Consider the following 16,078-nt stretch of genomic DNA (forward strand, 5'->3'; position numbering starts at 1 on the left):
CTGGACATCTGTGTTCGTGAATCTGTTTCAATCATGTTCATTGCATTATGGAGAAGGAAGCTGAGCAAGCAAAGAAGAAAGTTGTCGGTGCGAAATGGACGTATTTTTCGAACGTAGTCAGCCACAACAGTACACAGCCGGCGCTTCTTTGTTTACATTCCCGAAAGATGCAGTCAAGATGGAAGAACTCGGATAACAGAGACTCTAACCAGGAGGACTTTTGACTTCGATACACAGACGCCTGTAGAGAACTGGGACAACACAGACTCTTACCAGGATTACTTTGATTTGGATGACAAAGACGCAGACGTGCTACTGTGAGTATGCAGCTTTGGCTTCTAAACATTTGATCGCTTGACCGTATGTGCGCAACTTTTTTTTGCGTATGTACGTAACTTTTTTAAAATATATAAGCTTTATGAACCTTGGGTTAGGTGAACGGTCTTTTGGGCTGAGTGATTGTGTGTGTTGATCAGGTGTTTGAATTGTATTGGCGTGTTCTATGGAGCTAAGAGCTAGCATAGGAGCTAGGAGCTAGCATAACAAACACGCAGGTGTTTTTATGCAGGATTAATTTGTGGCATATTAAATATAAGCCTGGTTGTGTTGTGGCTAATAGAGTATATGTATGTCTTGTGTTTATTTACTGTTGTAGTCATTCCCAGCTGAATATCAGGTACCGTGAGTATGCAGCCTTGGCTGCTAAACATTTGAGAGCTTGACCGTATGTGCGCGTCACGTACGTAACTTTTTAAAAATATATAAGCTTTATGAACCTTGGGTTAGGTGAACGGTCTTTTGGGCTGAGTGATTGTGTGCGTTGATCAGGTGTTTGAATTGTATTGGCGTGTTCTATGGAGCTAGGAGCTAGCATAGGAGCTAGGAGCTAGCATAACAAACACGCAGGTGTTTTTATGCAGGATTAATTTGTGGCATATTAAATATAAGCCTGGTTGTGTTGTGGCTAATAGAGTATATGTATGTCTTGTGTTTATTTACTGTTGTAGTCATTCCCAGCTGAATATCAGGTACCGTGAGTATGCAGCCTTGGCTGCTAAACATTTGAGAGCTTGACCGTATGTGCGCGTCACGTACGTAACTTTTTAAAAATATATAAGCTTTATGAACCTTGGGTTAGGTGAACGGTCTTTTGGGCTGAGTGATTGTGTGTGTTGATCAGGTGTTTGAATTGTATTGGCGTGTTCTATGGAGCTAGGAGCTAGCAGAGGAGCTAGGAGCTAGCGTAACAAACACGCAGGTGTTTTTATGCAGGATTAATTTGTGGCATATTAAATATAAGCCTGGTTGTGTTGTGGCTAATAGAGTATATATATGTCTTGTGTTTATTTACTGTTGTAGTCATTCCCAGCTGAATATCAGGTCACCCCCGGCTCTCACAGCATCTTCCCTATCTGAATAGCTTCCACTCCCCACTAGTCCTTCACTTGCACTTTACTCATCCACAAATCTTTCATCCTCGCTCAAATTAATGGGGAAATTGTCGCTTTCTCGGTCCGAATCTCTCTCACTTCATGCGGCCATCATTGTAAACAATAGGGAACTTTGCGTATATGTTCAACTGACTACGTCACGCTACTTCCGGTAGGGGCAAGCCTTTTTTTTTATCAGATACCAAAAGTTGCAATCTTTATCGTCGTTGTTCTATACTAAATCCTTTCAGCAAAAATATGGCAATATCGCGAAATGATCAAGTATGACACATAGAATAGATCTGCTATCCCCGTTTAAATTAAAAAAAATCATTTCAGTAGGCCTTTATGGTATTGTTGTGTATTGTTTTCATTTAAATTTTTTTTTTAAAAATTAAAAAAATCGTTTTTGAATCAAGAATCGTGTTGAATTGAAAAAAAAAAATCGATTTTGAATCGAATCGTGACCCCAACAATGGATTCTGAATCGAATCGTGGGACACCCAAAGATTCACAGCCCTAGTAGACATAAAATAACACACGCACACACACGCACTCACACGCACACAGACACTTACACGCACACATACGTATATGAAGCATAAAAAACATAAACTATTTTCAATAAACTGAGTATATCGTTCTAATCAAGTAGCATGAGGTTTGCTTGATGCTTCTGTACGGCGTGTGTGTGTGTGTGTGTGTGTGTGTGCGCGCGCGCGTGGTGAAATCACGCGTGTGTAGATCCGCGCTGCGGCAACGTGCCTGGGCTCCTCTCGCCTCCATCTGCATTCACACCGGGGCTGCTTCACGTCCTCTCACCGGCTATACGTTACAGGGCCCTGCTGCTTGAACGGCTTCGTGTGTGTGTGCGTGTGCGCGTGAACGTGCGCGTGTGCATGCGCGCGCCCTCATCCACCGCGCGTGTTTGTGTGCGTGTTTTTTTTTTTCCTTCTTTTTTTTTTTTTTTTGTCCGTTCATTTTGTCCGATCTCGCCCGGGCGCTCCAACCCCGCTTAGCACGATGCACTGAGAGAGAGAAAAAAAACAAAAAAAAAAAAACCGAGACGGACATTCTTTTTGCACCGCGAGACGAAACGATGGCGATGGTGACGATGATGGCTGCTTCACCAAATGTAGCCTCCAAATGTTCGACGGCCATGGCGAAGCCTTCTTCCCTCCCCGTCAAGCTCTTCCTCTGGCTCTTTATTGCCGTCCATCTCCCAACCAGGTAACATTCCGACTCTCTTCCTTTATAGTGAGCTAGCTTTAGCATCCACCTAGCCGCGGATGCTACCAGCCAATTTGGCTCGGTGAGTGATCGAAGTGTTTGTTTCACGTCACTTGTAATTCATACATTCATTATGCGTGGTTTATTGCTATCAGAACGACCTAAAAAAAAAAAAGAAAAAAAAAAGAAAGCGAGGAAGGCGCTACATGGTCAGTCCTGGCTGTCATAATGAATATTTGAGGGATGTCGGTGTGAAAAATAGCACACACGCAGGGCTCAAGCGACGCTACATTTAAGCCGTTTGTAAGGATCAAGAGTATTTAAGTCAAAAAGGCTCTTACACACAACCGTAATGGCGACGTGAGAGCGTATTGCAGCGAGTGGACGTTGAATACAAGTGTATTATATTATTCCAAAATGGCAGACAGCTACATAGAGGATGCAACACAGCACATATGCGCAGGTTTTTTTTATTCTTCTTCTTCTGCAGGTGCAATGTATATATATATATGTATATATTTGTATTGCTGTTGTTTGGATATTAATCATGGCTATCGGTTGAGATGGATGAAAACAACAAAAAACAAAAAAACAACAACGCAGGACTCTCTCACACTCACAGGACACTTCATTAGGTACACATGCAAAAATTAATGAGCGGCAGTGCGATTGCATACATTCTGCCTTCAGCTTTGTGAGAGTGGTATTAAAGTGGACGGCATTGCAGCACCATGGGCATATAGAGCTTCGTCTACAGCAGGGGTGTCAAACTCATTTTAGATCGGCGGGGGCCACATGGAGAAAAATCTACTCCCAAGTGGGCCGTACTGGTAAAATCGCGGCACGGTAACTTAAAAATAAAGACAACTTAAGATTGTTTTCTTTGTTTAAACATAGAACAAACACATTCTGAAATTGTACAAATCATAATGTTGTTGTTGTTGTTTTTTTACACTTACATGTTGCGGTTAATAGTATTCTATCTTTATTTGTCGTTGTTTATATTTTCTGAATAAATATGTGATAATGTTCATCAGTAAACTCATTGGTGTTAATTTTCAATCTATCAAGATCAAAAAATGAGGTAACAGTTTAGTATGGGTAACATATTCACCATTAATTAGTTGCTTATTAACATGCAAATTAGTAACATATTGGCTCTTAATTAGTCATTATTAAGTACTTATTAATGCCTTATTCTGCATGGCCTTATTATACAACCAGTAAGCCATTAACTACGAGTCTTCCCTCAATAAGCTCAGAATTATTGCTTATTAGTAACCCTAACCCTTATATGTTCCCCTAGTGTCCAAATAACTGTAAATTGAGTCTTTGTTACTTAGAATATGTTTCCCATACTAAAGTGTTACCAAAAAATTATATCAAAATCAAATTACAGTATGTTATTTATGTAATTTGATCAATTCCCTCGACTGATGTACCTACCTCATGTGGTTTATTTTGTACATATGTAGCATCATCTACAAAGATACAAAGAATTGCTATTGCGACATCCAGTGTACACATTTTGAACAGCCGTTTCTTTCATTCCAAAATTTCAGGTTCAGTTTTATACTTAGGAAACTCATCCCGCGGGCCGGATAAAACCTGTCCGCGGGCCTGATCTGGCCCTCGGGGCCGTACATTTGACACCCCTGATCTACAGTATCTCACAGAAGTGAATACACCCCTCACACTTGGGTTATGCATCAGAGAAGTCAGTGTACAGCTTTTATAGCAGCAGAGTTGCAATACCAGAATTTCAGTAGTCCATACCAGTGGTTATCAAACTTTTTTTCGCCAAGTACCACCTCAGAAAACACTTGGCTCTCCAAGTACCACCATAATAACCAACATTAAAATACAGTTGCGTAGCAGGCATACATATTCATGAAAAGCCAGGCAGAGGTTTACCGAGCCTATTTCATATTTTTGGTCACTGTAATATTACACACAGTTTGAACAGTAACACTGTGTTTGAATAGGAAAATAAAACACTGTACTTAAACAATGAATCAAATATTTGGCGTATTACTAGATGAGACCATCGGCGACTAGTGGTACACGTACCACATATTGAGAATCACTAGTCTATACTAATATCTGTGAATTTCCGTAAATTTTGATACCACAAAAAAAGCAAAACAACTGAACCCATGTACTTTTAAATTCACTACTTTGTTGAAAACAGTTTCAAACTGTCAAATATTTAAGATCACTGGGCTTCAACATCTTTCTGCACAGAATTTAAATTGTATTTGCGGCTGCCAAGATTAAAAAAAAATAACAGCAGTAGCATATAGCTTCTCAATATATCAAAACAAACAATACTGTGAGTATAACTATGGTCATAAATAACAATAGTTAGCTATTTAGCAGTCTAAAAAGAACAGCAGTGCCATATATTCTCTCAGTATATCAAAATAAACGATACTGTGCATAGACAAATGCTAAAAAATAACAATAGTCAACTATTTTACATTAAAAAAAGAACATCAGTGGCGTGAAGCTTTTAGGTATATCTTATTGTGGTGTGGCGTGCCCTGCGGGCCTGCGGAGAAGGGCGTGTCATGACCGGCTTCAAGATTAGCGGCAGGTGCTCAGATGACACAGCTGTGAGTGGTTGTCTCATGACCTGTCGCTCTGTAAAAGGCAGCGGTCGGGAAGGAGAAAGGTTGTTGATGGTGGAGAAACTGACACATGGCTGAAAAGCACCAATTATTGAAAAATAAATCATTGTACGCATAGATGGACACGGCTGTAATGTCCATCTTGGGTGGTCCAGAGAACCCGCTAGAGCAAGATCTCTACACTTATTATTATCACTACGGTGATGGCATGATGCCATCATGAAATTTGTTATGGAATAGGCTAAAAGAAAGGCTAAAACATAGATTTAAAGACACATATTTATGTATTTATTCATTATTAGTATCAACAGTTGAGCTTTTTCTCATTATGTTATGTTATTTTGCTGTTTTTATGTTTGTACAGGATTTTATTCCTACAATGTGCCACAGTTTCATAACAAGAGCTATGTTTCACAAATGGCCCCTTTTCCACACTTTGAACTAGTGTTGTCCCGATACCAATGTTTTGGACAAGTGGTAGAAAATGAATTATTAATTTACTTGTTCATTTACTGTTAATATCTGCTTACTTTGTCTTTTAACATGTTCTAGCTACACTTCTGTTAAAATGTAATAATCCATTATTCTTCTGTTGTTTGGATGCTTTACATTAGTTTTGGATGATACCACATATTTGGGTATCAGTTCGATTTTTTTCAAAGATGGCGCCGCTGTAGTGGCTGCTGGTGGCAGGAGCTCTGTGCATTTGTATCATCCTTTTGTGTTCCTCAGGTATAGACTGAATGTTTTTTTTTTCTCACCCCCCAGTTCCCTCCCCAGCGTTTACCTGTTTCTCACCTTTTTTGTAAGGGGCGCCGCAAGTTGGCAGACCCGTCAGTGAACCTGTTCTGTCTCCCTGTAATGTTTGTCTGCTCTTGAATGGTATTGTGCTGACAATCTTAATTTCCCATGGGGGATTAATAAAGTACTTCTGATTCTGATTCTGATTCTGATACCAAGTTGTTACAGGATCGTACATTGGTCATATTCAAAGTCTTCATGTGTCCAGGGACATATTTCCTGAGTTTATAAACATAATATAAATTAAAAGAAGAAGATTTTGTGATGCTAAAAACATCGATGTACCGTATTTTTCGGACTATAAATCGCTCCGGAGTATACGTCGCACCGGTTGAAAATGCACAATAAAGAAGGAAAAAAAACATATATACGTCGCACTGGAGTATAAGTCGCATTTTTCCATCCATCCATCCTCAACCGCTTATCCGGAATCGGGTCCCGGGGACAACAGCTCCAGCAGAGACCCCCAGACTTCCCCCTCCAGAGCAACATTTGCGACTTCCTCCTGGGGAATCCCGAAGCGTTCCCAGGCCAGAGAGGAGATATAATCCCCCCATCCGGTCCTTGGCCTGCCGCGGGGCCTCCTCCCAGTGGGACGTGCAACAAGGACCTCCCTAGGGAGACGCTCGTGAGGCATCCGCACGAGATGCCCGAACCACCTAAGCTGGCTCCTTTCCAAGCGAAGGAGCAGCGGCTCTACTCCGAGTCTCTCTCGGGTGACTGAACTTCTCACCCTATCTCTAAGGGAGATGCCAGCCACCCTTCTGAGGAAACTCATTTCGGCCACTTGTATCCGCGATCTTATTCTTTCGGTCATGACCCACACTTCATGACCATAGGTGAGAGTAGGAATGTAGATAGCTTGGTAGACCGAGAGCTTTGCCTTCTGGCTCAGCTCTCGTTTTGTCACAACAGTGCGGCAGAGAGACTGCAATACTGCCCCAGCTGCTCCGATTCTCCGGCTGATTTCCTTCTCCATCTTTCCCTCACTCGTGAACAAGACCCCGAGATACTTAAACTCCTCCACCTGGGACAGAGTCTTGTCCCCTACCCGGACTGTACAAACCATCGGTTTCCTGCTGAGAACCATGGCCTCAGATTTGGAGATGCTGATCCTCATTCCAGCCGCTGAACACTCTGCTGCGAACCGATCCAGTGAGAGCTGAAGGTCACAAACCGAAGGTGCCATCAGGACCACATCATCTGCAAACAGCAGTGACGCAACCTTTAGCCCCCCGAGACGTATACCCTCTCCGCCGTGGCCACGACTCCGCCTAGAAATCCTGTCCATGAAAATCACAAACAGGATAGGTGACAGAGCGCAGCCCTGGCGGAGACCAACCCCCACTGGAAACGGATCCGACTTACATCCAAGCACCCGGACACAACTCTCGCTTTGGTTGTACAGAGATTGGATGGCCCTCAGCAGGGTTCCCCTCACTCCGTACTCCCTCAGCACCTCCCACAAGATCTCCCGGGGGACCCGGTCATACGCCTTCTCCAAATCCACAAAACACATGTAGACTGGATAGGCATACTCCCAGGCCCTCTCCAGGATTCCCGCAAGCGCAAAGAGTTGGTCAGTTGTTCCACGACCAGGACGGAATCCACATTGCTCCTCTTGAATCTGAGGTTCGACTATCGGCCGGACCCTCCTTTCCAGTACCTTGGTGTAAACTTTCCCAGGGAGGCTGAGTAGTGTGATACCCCTGTAATTAGCACACACCCTCTGGTCCCCCTTTTTGAAAAGGGGAACCACCACCCCAGTCTGTCACTCCCTCGGCACTGTCCCAGACTTCCACGCAATGTTGAAAAGGCGTATCAACCAAGACAGCCCATCAACACCCAGAGCCTTCAGCATTTCTGGATGGATCTCGTCAACCCCCGGAGCTTTGCCACTGTGGAGTTGTCTAACTACCTCAGTAACTTCACTCCGAGAGATCGACGTCGATCCCCCATCATCCTCAGGCCCTGCTCCTATCAGGGAGGGTGTGTCTGATGTATTTGGGTTCAGGAGTTCCTCAAAGTGCTCTTTCCAACGCCCTACGACTTCCTCACTTGAAGTCAGCAAAGTCCCATCCTTGCCGTACACAGCTTGGATGGTTCCCTGCTTCCCCCTCCTGAGGTGCCGTATAGTCTTCCAGAACAGCTTTGGTGCCGCCCGATAGTCCTTCTCCATGGATTCCCCGAACTGCTCCCACACCCTCTGCTTAGCTTTGTCCACAGCCACGGCCGCTGCCCTTCGGGCCCGTCGGTACCTTGCAACTGCCTCCGGAGTCCCCCGGGATAACATACCCCGGTAGGACTCCTTCTTCAGTCGGACGGCTTCCCTGACCACCACTGTCCACCAGGGTGTTCGAGGGTTACCGCCCCTTGAGGCACCTAAGACCTTCTGGCCACAGCTCGCAGCTGCAGCTTTAGCAATAGAGGCTTTGAACATTGCCCATTCCTGTTCAATGTCCCCAACCTCCACAGGGATGGCAGAGAAGTCCCGCCGGAGGTGGGAGTTGAAGTCCTTCCGGACAGAGGACTCCTCCAAACGTTCCCAGTTCACCCGCACTACACGCTTGGGTTTGCCAGGTCTGTCCAGAGGTTTCCCCCGCCATCTAACCCAACTCACCACCAGATGGTGATCAGTTGACAGTTCAGCCCCTCTCTTCACCCGAGTGTCCAAAACATACGGCCTCAGATCAGCTGATACGATTACAAAATCGATCATTGATCTTTGGCCTAGGGTGCTCTGGTACAAGGTACACCTATGAGCATCCTTATGCTTGAACATGGTGTTTGTTATCGCAAGTCCGTGACTAGCACAGAAGTCCAATAACAATCCACCACTCAGGTTCAGATCAGGGAGACCGTTCCTCCCAGTCACGCCAGTCCAAGTATCACTGTCATTGCCCACGTGCGCGTTGAAGTCCCCCAGCAAGACTATGGAATCCCCTGCCGGCGCCCCATACAGGACCCCATGCAAGGTATCCAAGAAGGCCGAATACTCTGAACTCTTGTTTGGTGCGTACGCACAAACAACAGTCAGAGTTTTCCCCCCTCCAACCCTAAGGCGAAGGGAGGCGACCCTCTTGTCCACCGGGGTGAACTCCAACGTACAGGCACTCAGCCGGGGACTCGTGAGTATCCCCACACCCGCCTGTGCCCTCACACCCTGAGCAACTCCAGAAGTGAACAAGGTCCATCCCTTGTCCAGGAGTGTGGTTTCAGAGCCCTTGCTATGCGTAGAGTTAAGCCCCACCAGATCCAACCGGTAGCGCTCCACCTCTCGCACCAGCTCAGGCTCCTTCCCCACCAGCGTAGAGACGTTCCACGTCTCGAAAGTCAGCCTCTGCTGCCCCGAATTGGTCCGTCTGGAGCCTCCACTTTCACTGCCATCCACTTGGCAGCGCACCCGACCCCACTGGTTCCAACCGCGGGTGGTGGGCCCACGTGGCGGAGAAGATGGTGTGTCCACGTAGCTTCTTCGGGCTGTGCCCGGCCGGGCTCCGTGGCATTTTTGGGGGAAATTTATTTGATAAAATCCAACACCAAGAATAGACATTTGAAAGGCAATTTAAAATAAATAAAGAATAGTGAACAACAGGCTGAATAAGTGTACGCCATATGACGCACACAAATAACCAACTGAGAACGTGCCTGGTATGTTAACCCAACACATCATGGCAAGAGTCATTCAAATAACTATAACATATAGAACATGCTATACGTTTACCAAACAATCTGTCACTCCCGATCGCTAAATCCGATGAAATCTTCCTCCCCGGTGTCGCCTCTGGTATGTCCTTTCTTTCTGCTGCACGATCGCCGTTCTCTGCTGCATATTTCACTACATCCAGCTTGTAATCTGCAGTATATGATTTCCTTTTCGGTGCCATTTTAGTTCAGCCCTTCTCAATTTTTATAAGTTACCGCCAATGTTGATGTGATCCATTTTAATAGCTACGGCAAAAGCGTATAGCATATAGCAGTTAGCATACCATGACCCGCAATGCACTTCTGCCATGACCCTCCCCCGCCGAAATCTTATTGGTTGACATGTGAGTGACGATTGCTGACGTGTGTGTGACGATTGCTGCCATTTGAGATAAATAATATTATTTGATATTTTACGGTAATGTGTTAATAATTTCACACATAAGTCGCTCCGGAGTATATGTTGCACCCACGGCCAAACTATGAAAAAAACTGCGACTTATAATCAGAAAAATACGGTAATCATAGTAGTATCGACTAGATACGCTCCTGTACTTCGTATCATTACAGTGGATGTTAGGTGTAGATCCACCAGGGCGGAGGGTGGGGGGGCTCACCGGTACTTTTTAGAAGTGGTATACTACCGAATATGATTCATTAGTATCTCGGTACTATACTAATACCGGTATACCGTACAACCCTACTTCTAACACCATTGGTTTACTTATTTCACCAAGAAGGCAAAGTGTTGACAAAAGTGTGTCTCTAAGCTGTGTCTTCTTAGCATTGATGGATGTAATAAAGATTGTGTTGCAACAAGGTTGTGCAGGTTTTCTGCATGCATTTTACACGGTAGTAACACTTCCTTCTGTGCTTTTTCATGACTACTTGTATTTGATTACCGAATAGATGGCCACAGATCTCTTTTGCTTTGTCTTTTATTCTTTGACAAAGCAGGTACCACGTTCTGATGCATACCGCCATAGTGACAGTGCTATTATAATGAACAAGAGCGAAACAAAACCGGTAAATCCGAAATTGTGGCAGGCTGACACGAATGAAACATTGGCTAATTTTTTTAAGATAGCAGCACCAGATGGTCATTGGCGATCTCGTCAAGAAAAAGTGTTCGGTACTGAAGTTACTGAAAAAATCAGCATTTTTTTTTTTGTGTGTTGGTATCAACTTGGCATCTAAGTATTGATACTTTTGGCAACCCTATATAGCAGTATAGATTTCCTATCTACTGAAAACGACTCAACTTATAGCAATTGTTGATTAAATAGCTGGCAACACAAGTGAGTAGCAAGATAATTGTGTCTTGCCTTCAGTCAACTTTGGTGGCAACGCCATGGTCTGGGGCTGCGTGAGTACTGCCATCGCTGGTTAGTTGCAGGTCATTGAGGGGGAACATGGATTGCAACATTTACTGTGACGTTGTCGAGCATGTTTTTTTTTAATCTCCATTGATTGTGCAAGTGTAGCTAATGTTGCAGTAAGTGTAAACCAGCCATGCTGCACATACAAGATCCCCTACAATTAGGGGTGTTTTCATCTGAAAATGTGAAACCATGTGATGTGACCAAAATTATCGCGGTTATCATTATCATCATTGTATTGTTGAATGTTCTAAAAAAATACTTAAATTAATTTAAAAAAATTAATAAATTAAGACAAAAATAAATGTTTGAAATAGAAGAAAACTTAATTCATCCTTTTTAATAAATATTGGAGGTACTGCCTGTGTGTCTCTCTCTCTCTGGACGTCTCTGTCGTGAGAGATCAGTCTGTAGGTCCAATGTGCACAATTAAATAGCACAGAGCAATGTTTATACATGTTTAGACTAGGGTATGATGTTTGTGATAGGAAAATACGTTAATATATATTGTATTTGTGTTAGCAGTTTTGCTAGCTAGCTTGTTTTTCGAGGAAATGAGCATTATGCCTGGTCCGTGAGTTTATTGCAGTGCTGTTATCAATCAAGGTTTTACAATATTTTTCATTTGAAACGGTGATACTTGTTGTCGGGAGCTTTACCACGGTTTATTATTACTGGTAATAGCAGTAATCGTTAGATCCCTACCTGTAAGCATTCCCCAACCTTTACCATTTAGTTCCGGGACGAGTCAATAAGTGGTCTGCAGGGTGACGAACCTGTCGTGATCTCATAAAAAGGCATGCCTGTGCATTTGACTTGCTTCGACATTTGGAAAATGTCATGCGTGATTCACAGCATGACGCTTACGTAAGACATCAGAGGCTCAGGTCCCACTCTTTCAGTAATATGCTACTTTGTGACTCATTGGCAGTTACAATGTGTTGTGATGTCTCAGTGCATCACTCAACGTAAATGGTAAATGGGTTATACTTGTATAGCGCTTTTCTACCTTCAAGGTACTCAAAGCGCTTTGACACTATTTCCACATTCACCCATTCACACACACTTTCACACACTGATGGCGGGAGCTGCCATGCAAGGCCCTAACCACGACCCATCAGGAGCAAGGGTGAAGTGTCTTGCTCAAGGACACAACGGACGTGATGAGGTTGGTAGAAGGTGGGGATCGAACCGGGAACCCTCAGGTTGCTGGCACGGCCACTTTCTCAACTGCGCCACACTGTTCAACAACGCTCCACGCACTGCAATCGTATCATCTTTTTCCGCACCAAAGATTATTTTATACATGACGACACATACACACCTGCCAATTTAGGAATTTTGGGCTGAAAAAGTTTGTTGCTACCGATGCTGCTGTTTGAACAGCCATTGGACATACTGAACAGCAATTTCTTCATAGAGCATAATGGAAATGTACTTAAACTGTCCTAGAGCCAAACTTCCCCATCATACATTCTCACAAAATTATATGAAGTATCTCGTAGGGATAGGCACCTTTCACATTTGAAAGTACAATTTTCCAGTACATGGGAATCGTTTTTTGACGGCACCAATGTTTGGTACCGTTAATGTATGTTTTCATGTGGAAACGAATGTACATTTGTTGGGAAATAAAATCTTATTTTTTACACAACATTTAACACTGAGCTTATAATGATAACTAAGCTATTAAGTTGTTATGTTGTTTTCTTAAACTCAGTTGTAGTAATTGATATTAATAAAAGTTGCGTTCCATAAAACGTTCGATAATTTTTTTTCTTCCTCATCAGCAGAAAACGAAAGTTGTGAAGCAAGGTTGATTGCATGGAAAAAGGCACTCACTATTTAGCAACTGAGCAACACAGGAAGTGATCACTGATCAATGGGAGTGACATACTAATAGGCTATCAGGTAACAGTATCAACTATCAAGGTTGGCTGCGCCATCTCGTGGTTGATTCCTGAATGAGAAGAGAAACTAAACATGAGTGCTTCAGAGAGCGAATAAACTATTGATAAAACAGTATGGCAGTTTTTTGTCAGACCAATGTGATCTGTAAATTTTGCAAGGTGCTTTTCCCCACCAAGACCGTTAATACCACACCACCTGGGACTAAACTTGCTGAAAATCTCAGGTTTCTCTGTTTACATTTTCAAACTTTGCACTATTTTGGTACTAGGGTTGTACGGTAACCGTCCATCCATCCATCTATTTTCAACCGCTTGTCCCTTTCGGGGTTGCGGGGGGTGCTGGAGCCTATCTCAGCTGCATTCGGGCAGAAGGCGGTGTATACCCTGGACAAGTCGCCACCTCATCGCAGGGCCAACACAGATAGACAACATTCACACTCATTCACACATTAGGGCAGTGGTTCTCAAACTTTTTTTGTCATCCCCCACTTTGGACAAGGGGGAGTTTTCAAGCCCCACCTGCCCCCATCGCCCCAACAGAACGCTAATGCCAAGCTTAACATTTTCAAATTTATTGAACATCAAGTAACATCAAGTTGTATACATTCAAACTCAATAACATAAAATAACATCAAGTTCAATAATAAATAAAATAACTGTGCAGCTGTGGTATAACTTGCATCAAGTTCAATAATAAATCAAATAACTTACATCAAGTTCAATAATAAATCAAATAACTTGCATCAAGTTCAATAATAAATAAAACAAAAGTGTTATAACTTGCATCAAGTTCAATAATAAATCAAATAACTTGCATCAAGTTCAATAATAAATAAAACAAAAGTGTTATAACTTGCATCAAGTTCAATAATAAATCAAAAGTGTTATAACTTGCATCAAGTTCAATAATAAATCAAAAAAATTGTTATAACTTGCATCAAGTTCAATAATAAATCAAATAAAAGTGTTATAACTTGCATCAAGTTCAATAATAAATAAAATAAAAGTGTTATAACTTGCTTCAAGTTCAATAATAAATCAAATAACTTGATGCATAATAATAAATAAAATAAAAGTGCCACTTTGCAATCTTTGCAAAAAAATAGGAGGAGCTATGCATTTTGGCAAGACAGGGTGAGTGAACAGGGGCGCCGCTAGGGATTTTGGGCCCCATGAAAAGAATCTTTACAGGGCCCCCAACACAGCGGCAACATTTTTTGATGCTATTTTACATACAATTATGCATTTTAATGGTATTCTGAATACAATGGAATTAATTTTGAGTCATTTATTTGCTGCACCACTGATTCTTGAGACTGTGGTAAAATGTATTATATTTTGTATTATATTATTATTATTATAATTATTATTTTTATTATTATTATTTCAACACACACAGCTGCTCACCTCCTTCCTCATGTGGGGGCACTGGGGCTGATTCAGGGGCAGGGGGATTTGGGGGCTGACAGACAGCTGCTGCTGGTGCACTTGACTCCGTTCAGAATGAGGCATCATTTTGACAGAGGGGAGATCAACTATTATTGAATAAGAACAGCTTGATAAATGTTTGACTGGATTGATTATTTAACTAATATAACAGTAAAATGTAAAAATCCAGAGTTTTCTTGAGCTAACATGGTGAGAAAAGTGAGCTAGCTTATTACCACAGACAGGGACAAAGTTAATATGCATAACTTTCCACCACAACTAACAAACCCACCTTTTTTTGGGAAATATTGGGTGACATATCGTCGACCCTTCAACTCCTTCTCCTCTCTTATTTTATTTTTCTTTCTTTTTTGGCTGCCTGATTTTTGAGGCATACTGCTGTCTCCTCCGCTTTGCCCGCTGTGGCGCTGTCTGTCTGTGACAAATCGTCGGTGCTCTACCTGCAGCTGATCCAGTCGGACTGAACCACTTTACGTAAATAGAGGGGGGGAAGGGAGGGCCCTGCAGGTGTTGATGCTTCCAAAACAAATAAAGGTATTGTTACCAGGACATGGAAAATAAAACATGTGTGATTATATGTTAGTTAATAACTTAGTGTCATTATTTTTTCTGTATTATAATTTAATCATCATTAGGGGCCTCTCTGGGCCCCCCTCCATCATGGGCCCCTAGAATCCGTCTCCTTTACCCCCCCCTTTTCGGCGCCCCTGCAAGTGAACATGAGTTTTACAGTACTCCAGCATTAGTGGCTGCAATGAGCCTGTTTTGCACTGCACAGCTTTTCAAATCGGGGTTGCAGGCTTGACACTGCCACTGTTAAAACCTCATTGAGTTCGGGGCTGAGCTGGCTTGACGCGAGTGCTTCCCGGTGAATGACACACAGTGTGTCCAATGCGCATTTGGCGCAACCCTCTTAATTAGAGCCTGCAGCCCGTTTCTTTACCCTGCCATGGCCTGTGCGCCATCAGAGCAAAAGCCCACACAGTTTTCCCATTTAAGGTTGTGTTCTTTGAGGAAACTGTCCATTATCTCGAACAGCTCATCAGCAGTGGCTCTATTTTTTATGTATTTGCAAATCAGCAAATCCTCGCACAGTGACTCGCCATTCACAGAGCTTCCGCTTAGCCCCGCCCCCATTAGTTACTGTTGCTATCTCTGTCAAACTTGCGCTCCTACCTAGAAATTTAAAGTCTACAGGAAAAATAAGTAATTTACATTTATTTATATAGCGGATTCCACAGACAGAATCACAAAGTGATTTACAGTGTGTATAGAAAATGAAAGCATAGTAAAAAAAAATATCTAAGAATATAATTTAAAAAAAAAAAAAAGTAAAGTGAAATTTCCTCCCGTTCCTCACGCCCCACCTGTCATGTCTCTATTCCCCACCAGTGGGGCGCGCCCCACACTTTGAGAAACGCTGCATTAGGGTCAATTTAGTGTTGCCAATCAACCTATCCCCAGGTGCGTGTTTTTGGGGGTGGGAGGAAGCCGGAGTACCCGGAAGGAACCCACGCAGTCACGGGGAGAACATGTATGGTAAC

The 16,078-nt window shown here is 43.0% G+C and overlaps 1 protein-coding gene across 4 annotated transcripts in view; it reads left to right on the forward strand.

The window, feature by feature from the left end:
* The first annotated feature begins 2,250 nt into the window (after positions 1-2,250).
* Positions 2,251-16,078, forward strand: part of gabrg2 (gamma-aminobutyric acid type A receptor subunit gamma2) — a 117,018-nt gene continuing 103,190 nt past the window's right edge. For 2 of the 4 annotated variants that reach the window (XM_062048725.1, XM_062048727.1), the window contains exon 1: positions 2,251-2,660. In XM_062048725.1, the coding sequence (XP_061904709.1) occupies positions 2,530-2,660 (131 nt within the window). In that variant the 5' untranslated portion in view covers positions 2,251-2,529. The remainder of the gene's footprint in view (positions 2,661-16,078) is intronic. The other 2 variants (XM_062048724.1, XM_062048726.1) reach the window with 1 other exon arrangement.

The sequence above is a fragment of the Entelurus aequoreus genome, linkage group LG05, assembly GCF_033978785.1.
Source record: "Entelurus aequoreus isolate RoL-2023_Sb linkage group LG05, RoL_Eaeq_v1.1, whole genome shotgun sequence".
Classification (NCBI taxonomy): Eukaryota; Metazoa; Chordata; class Actinopteri; order Syngnathiformes; family Syngnathidae; genus Entelurus; species Entelurus aequoreus.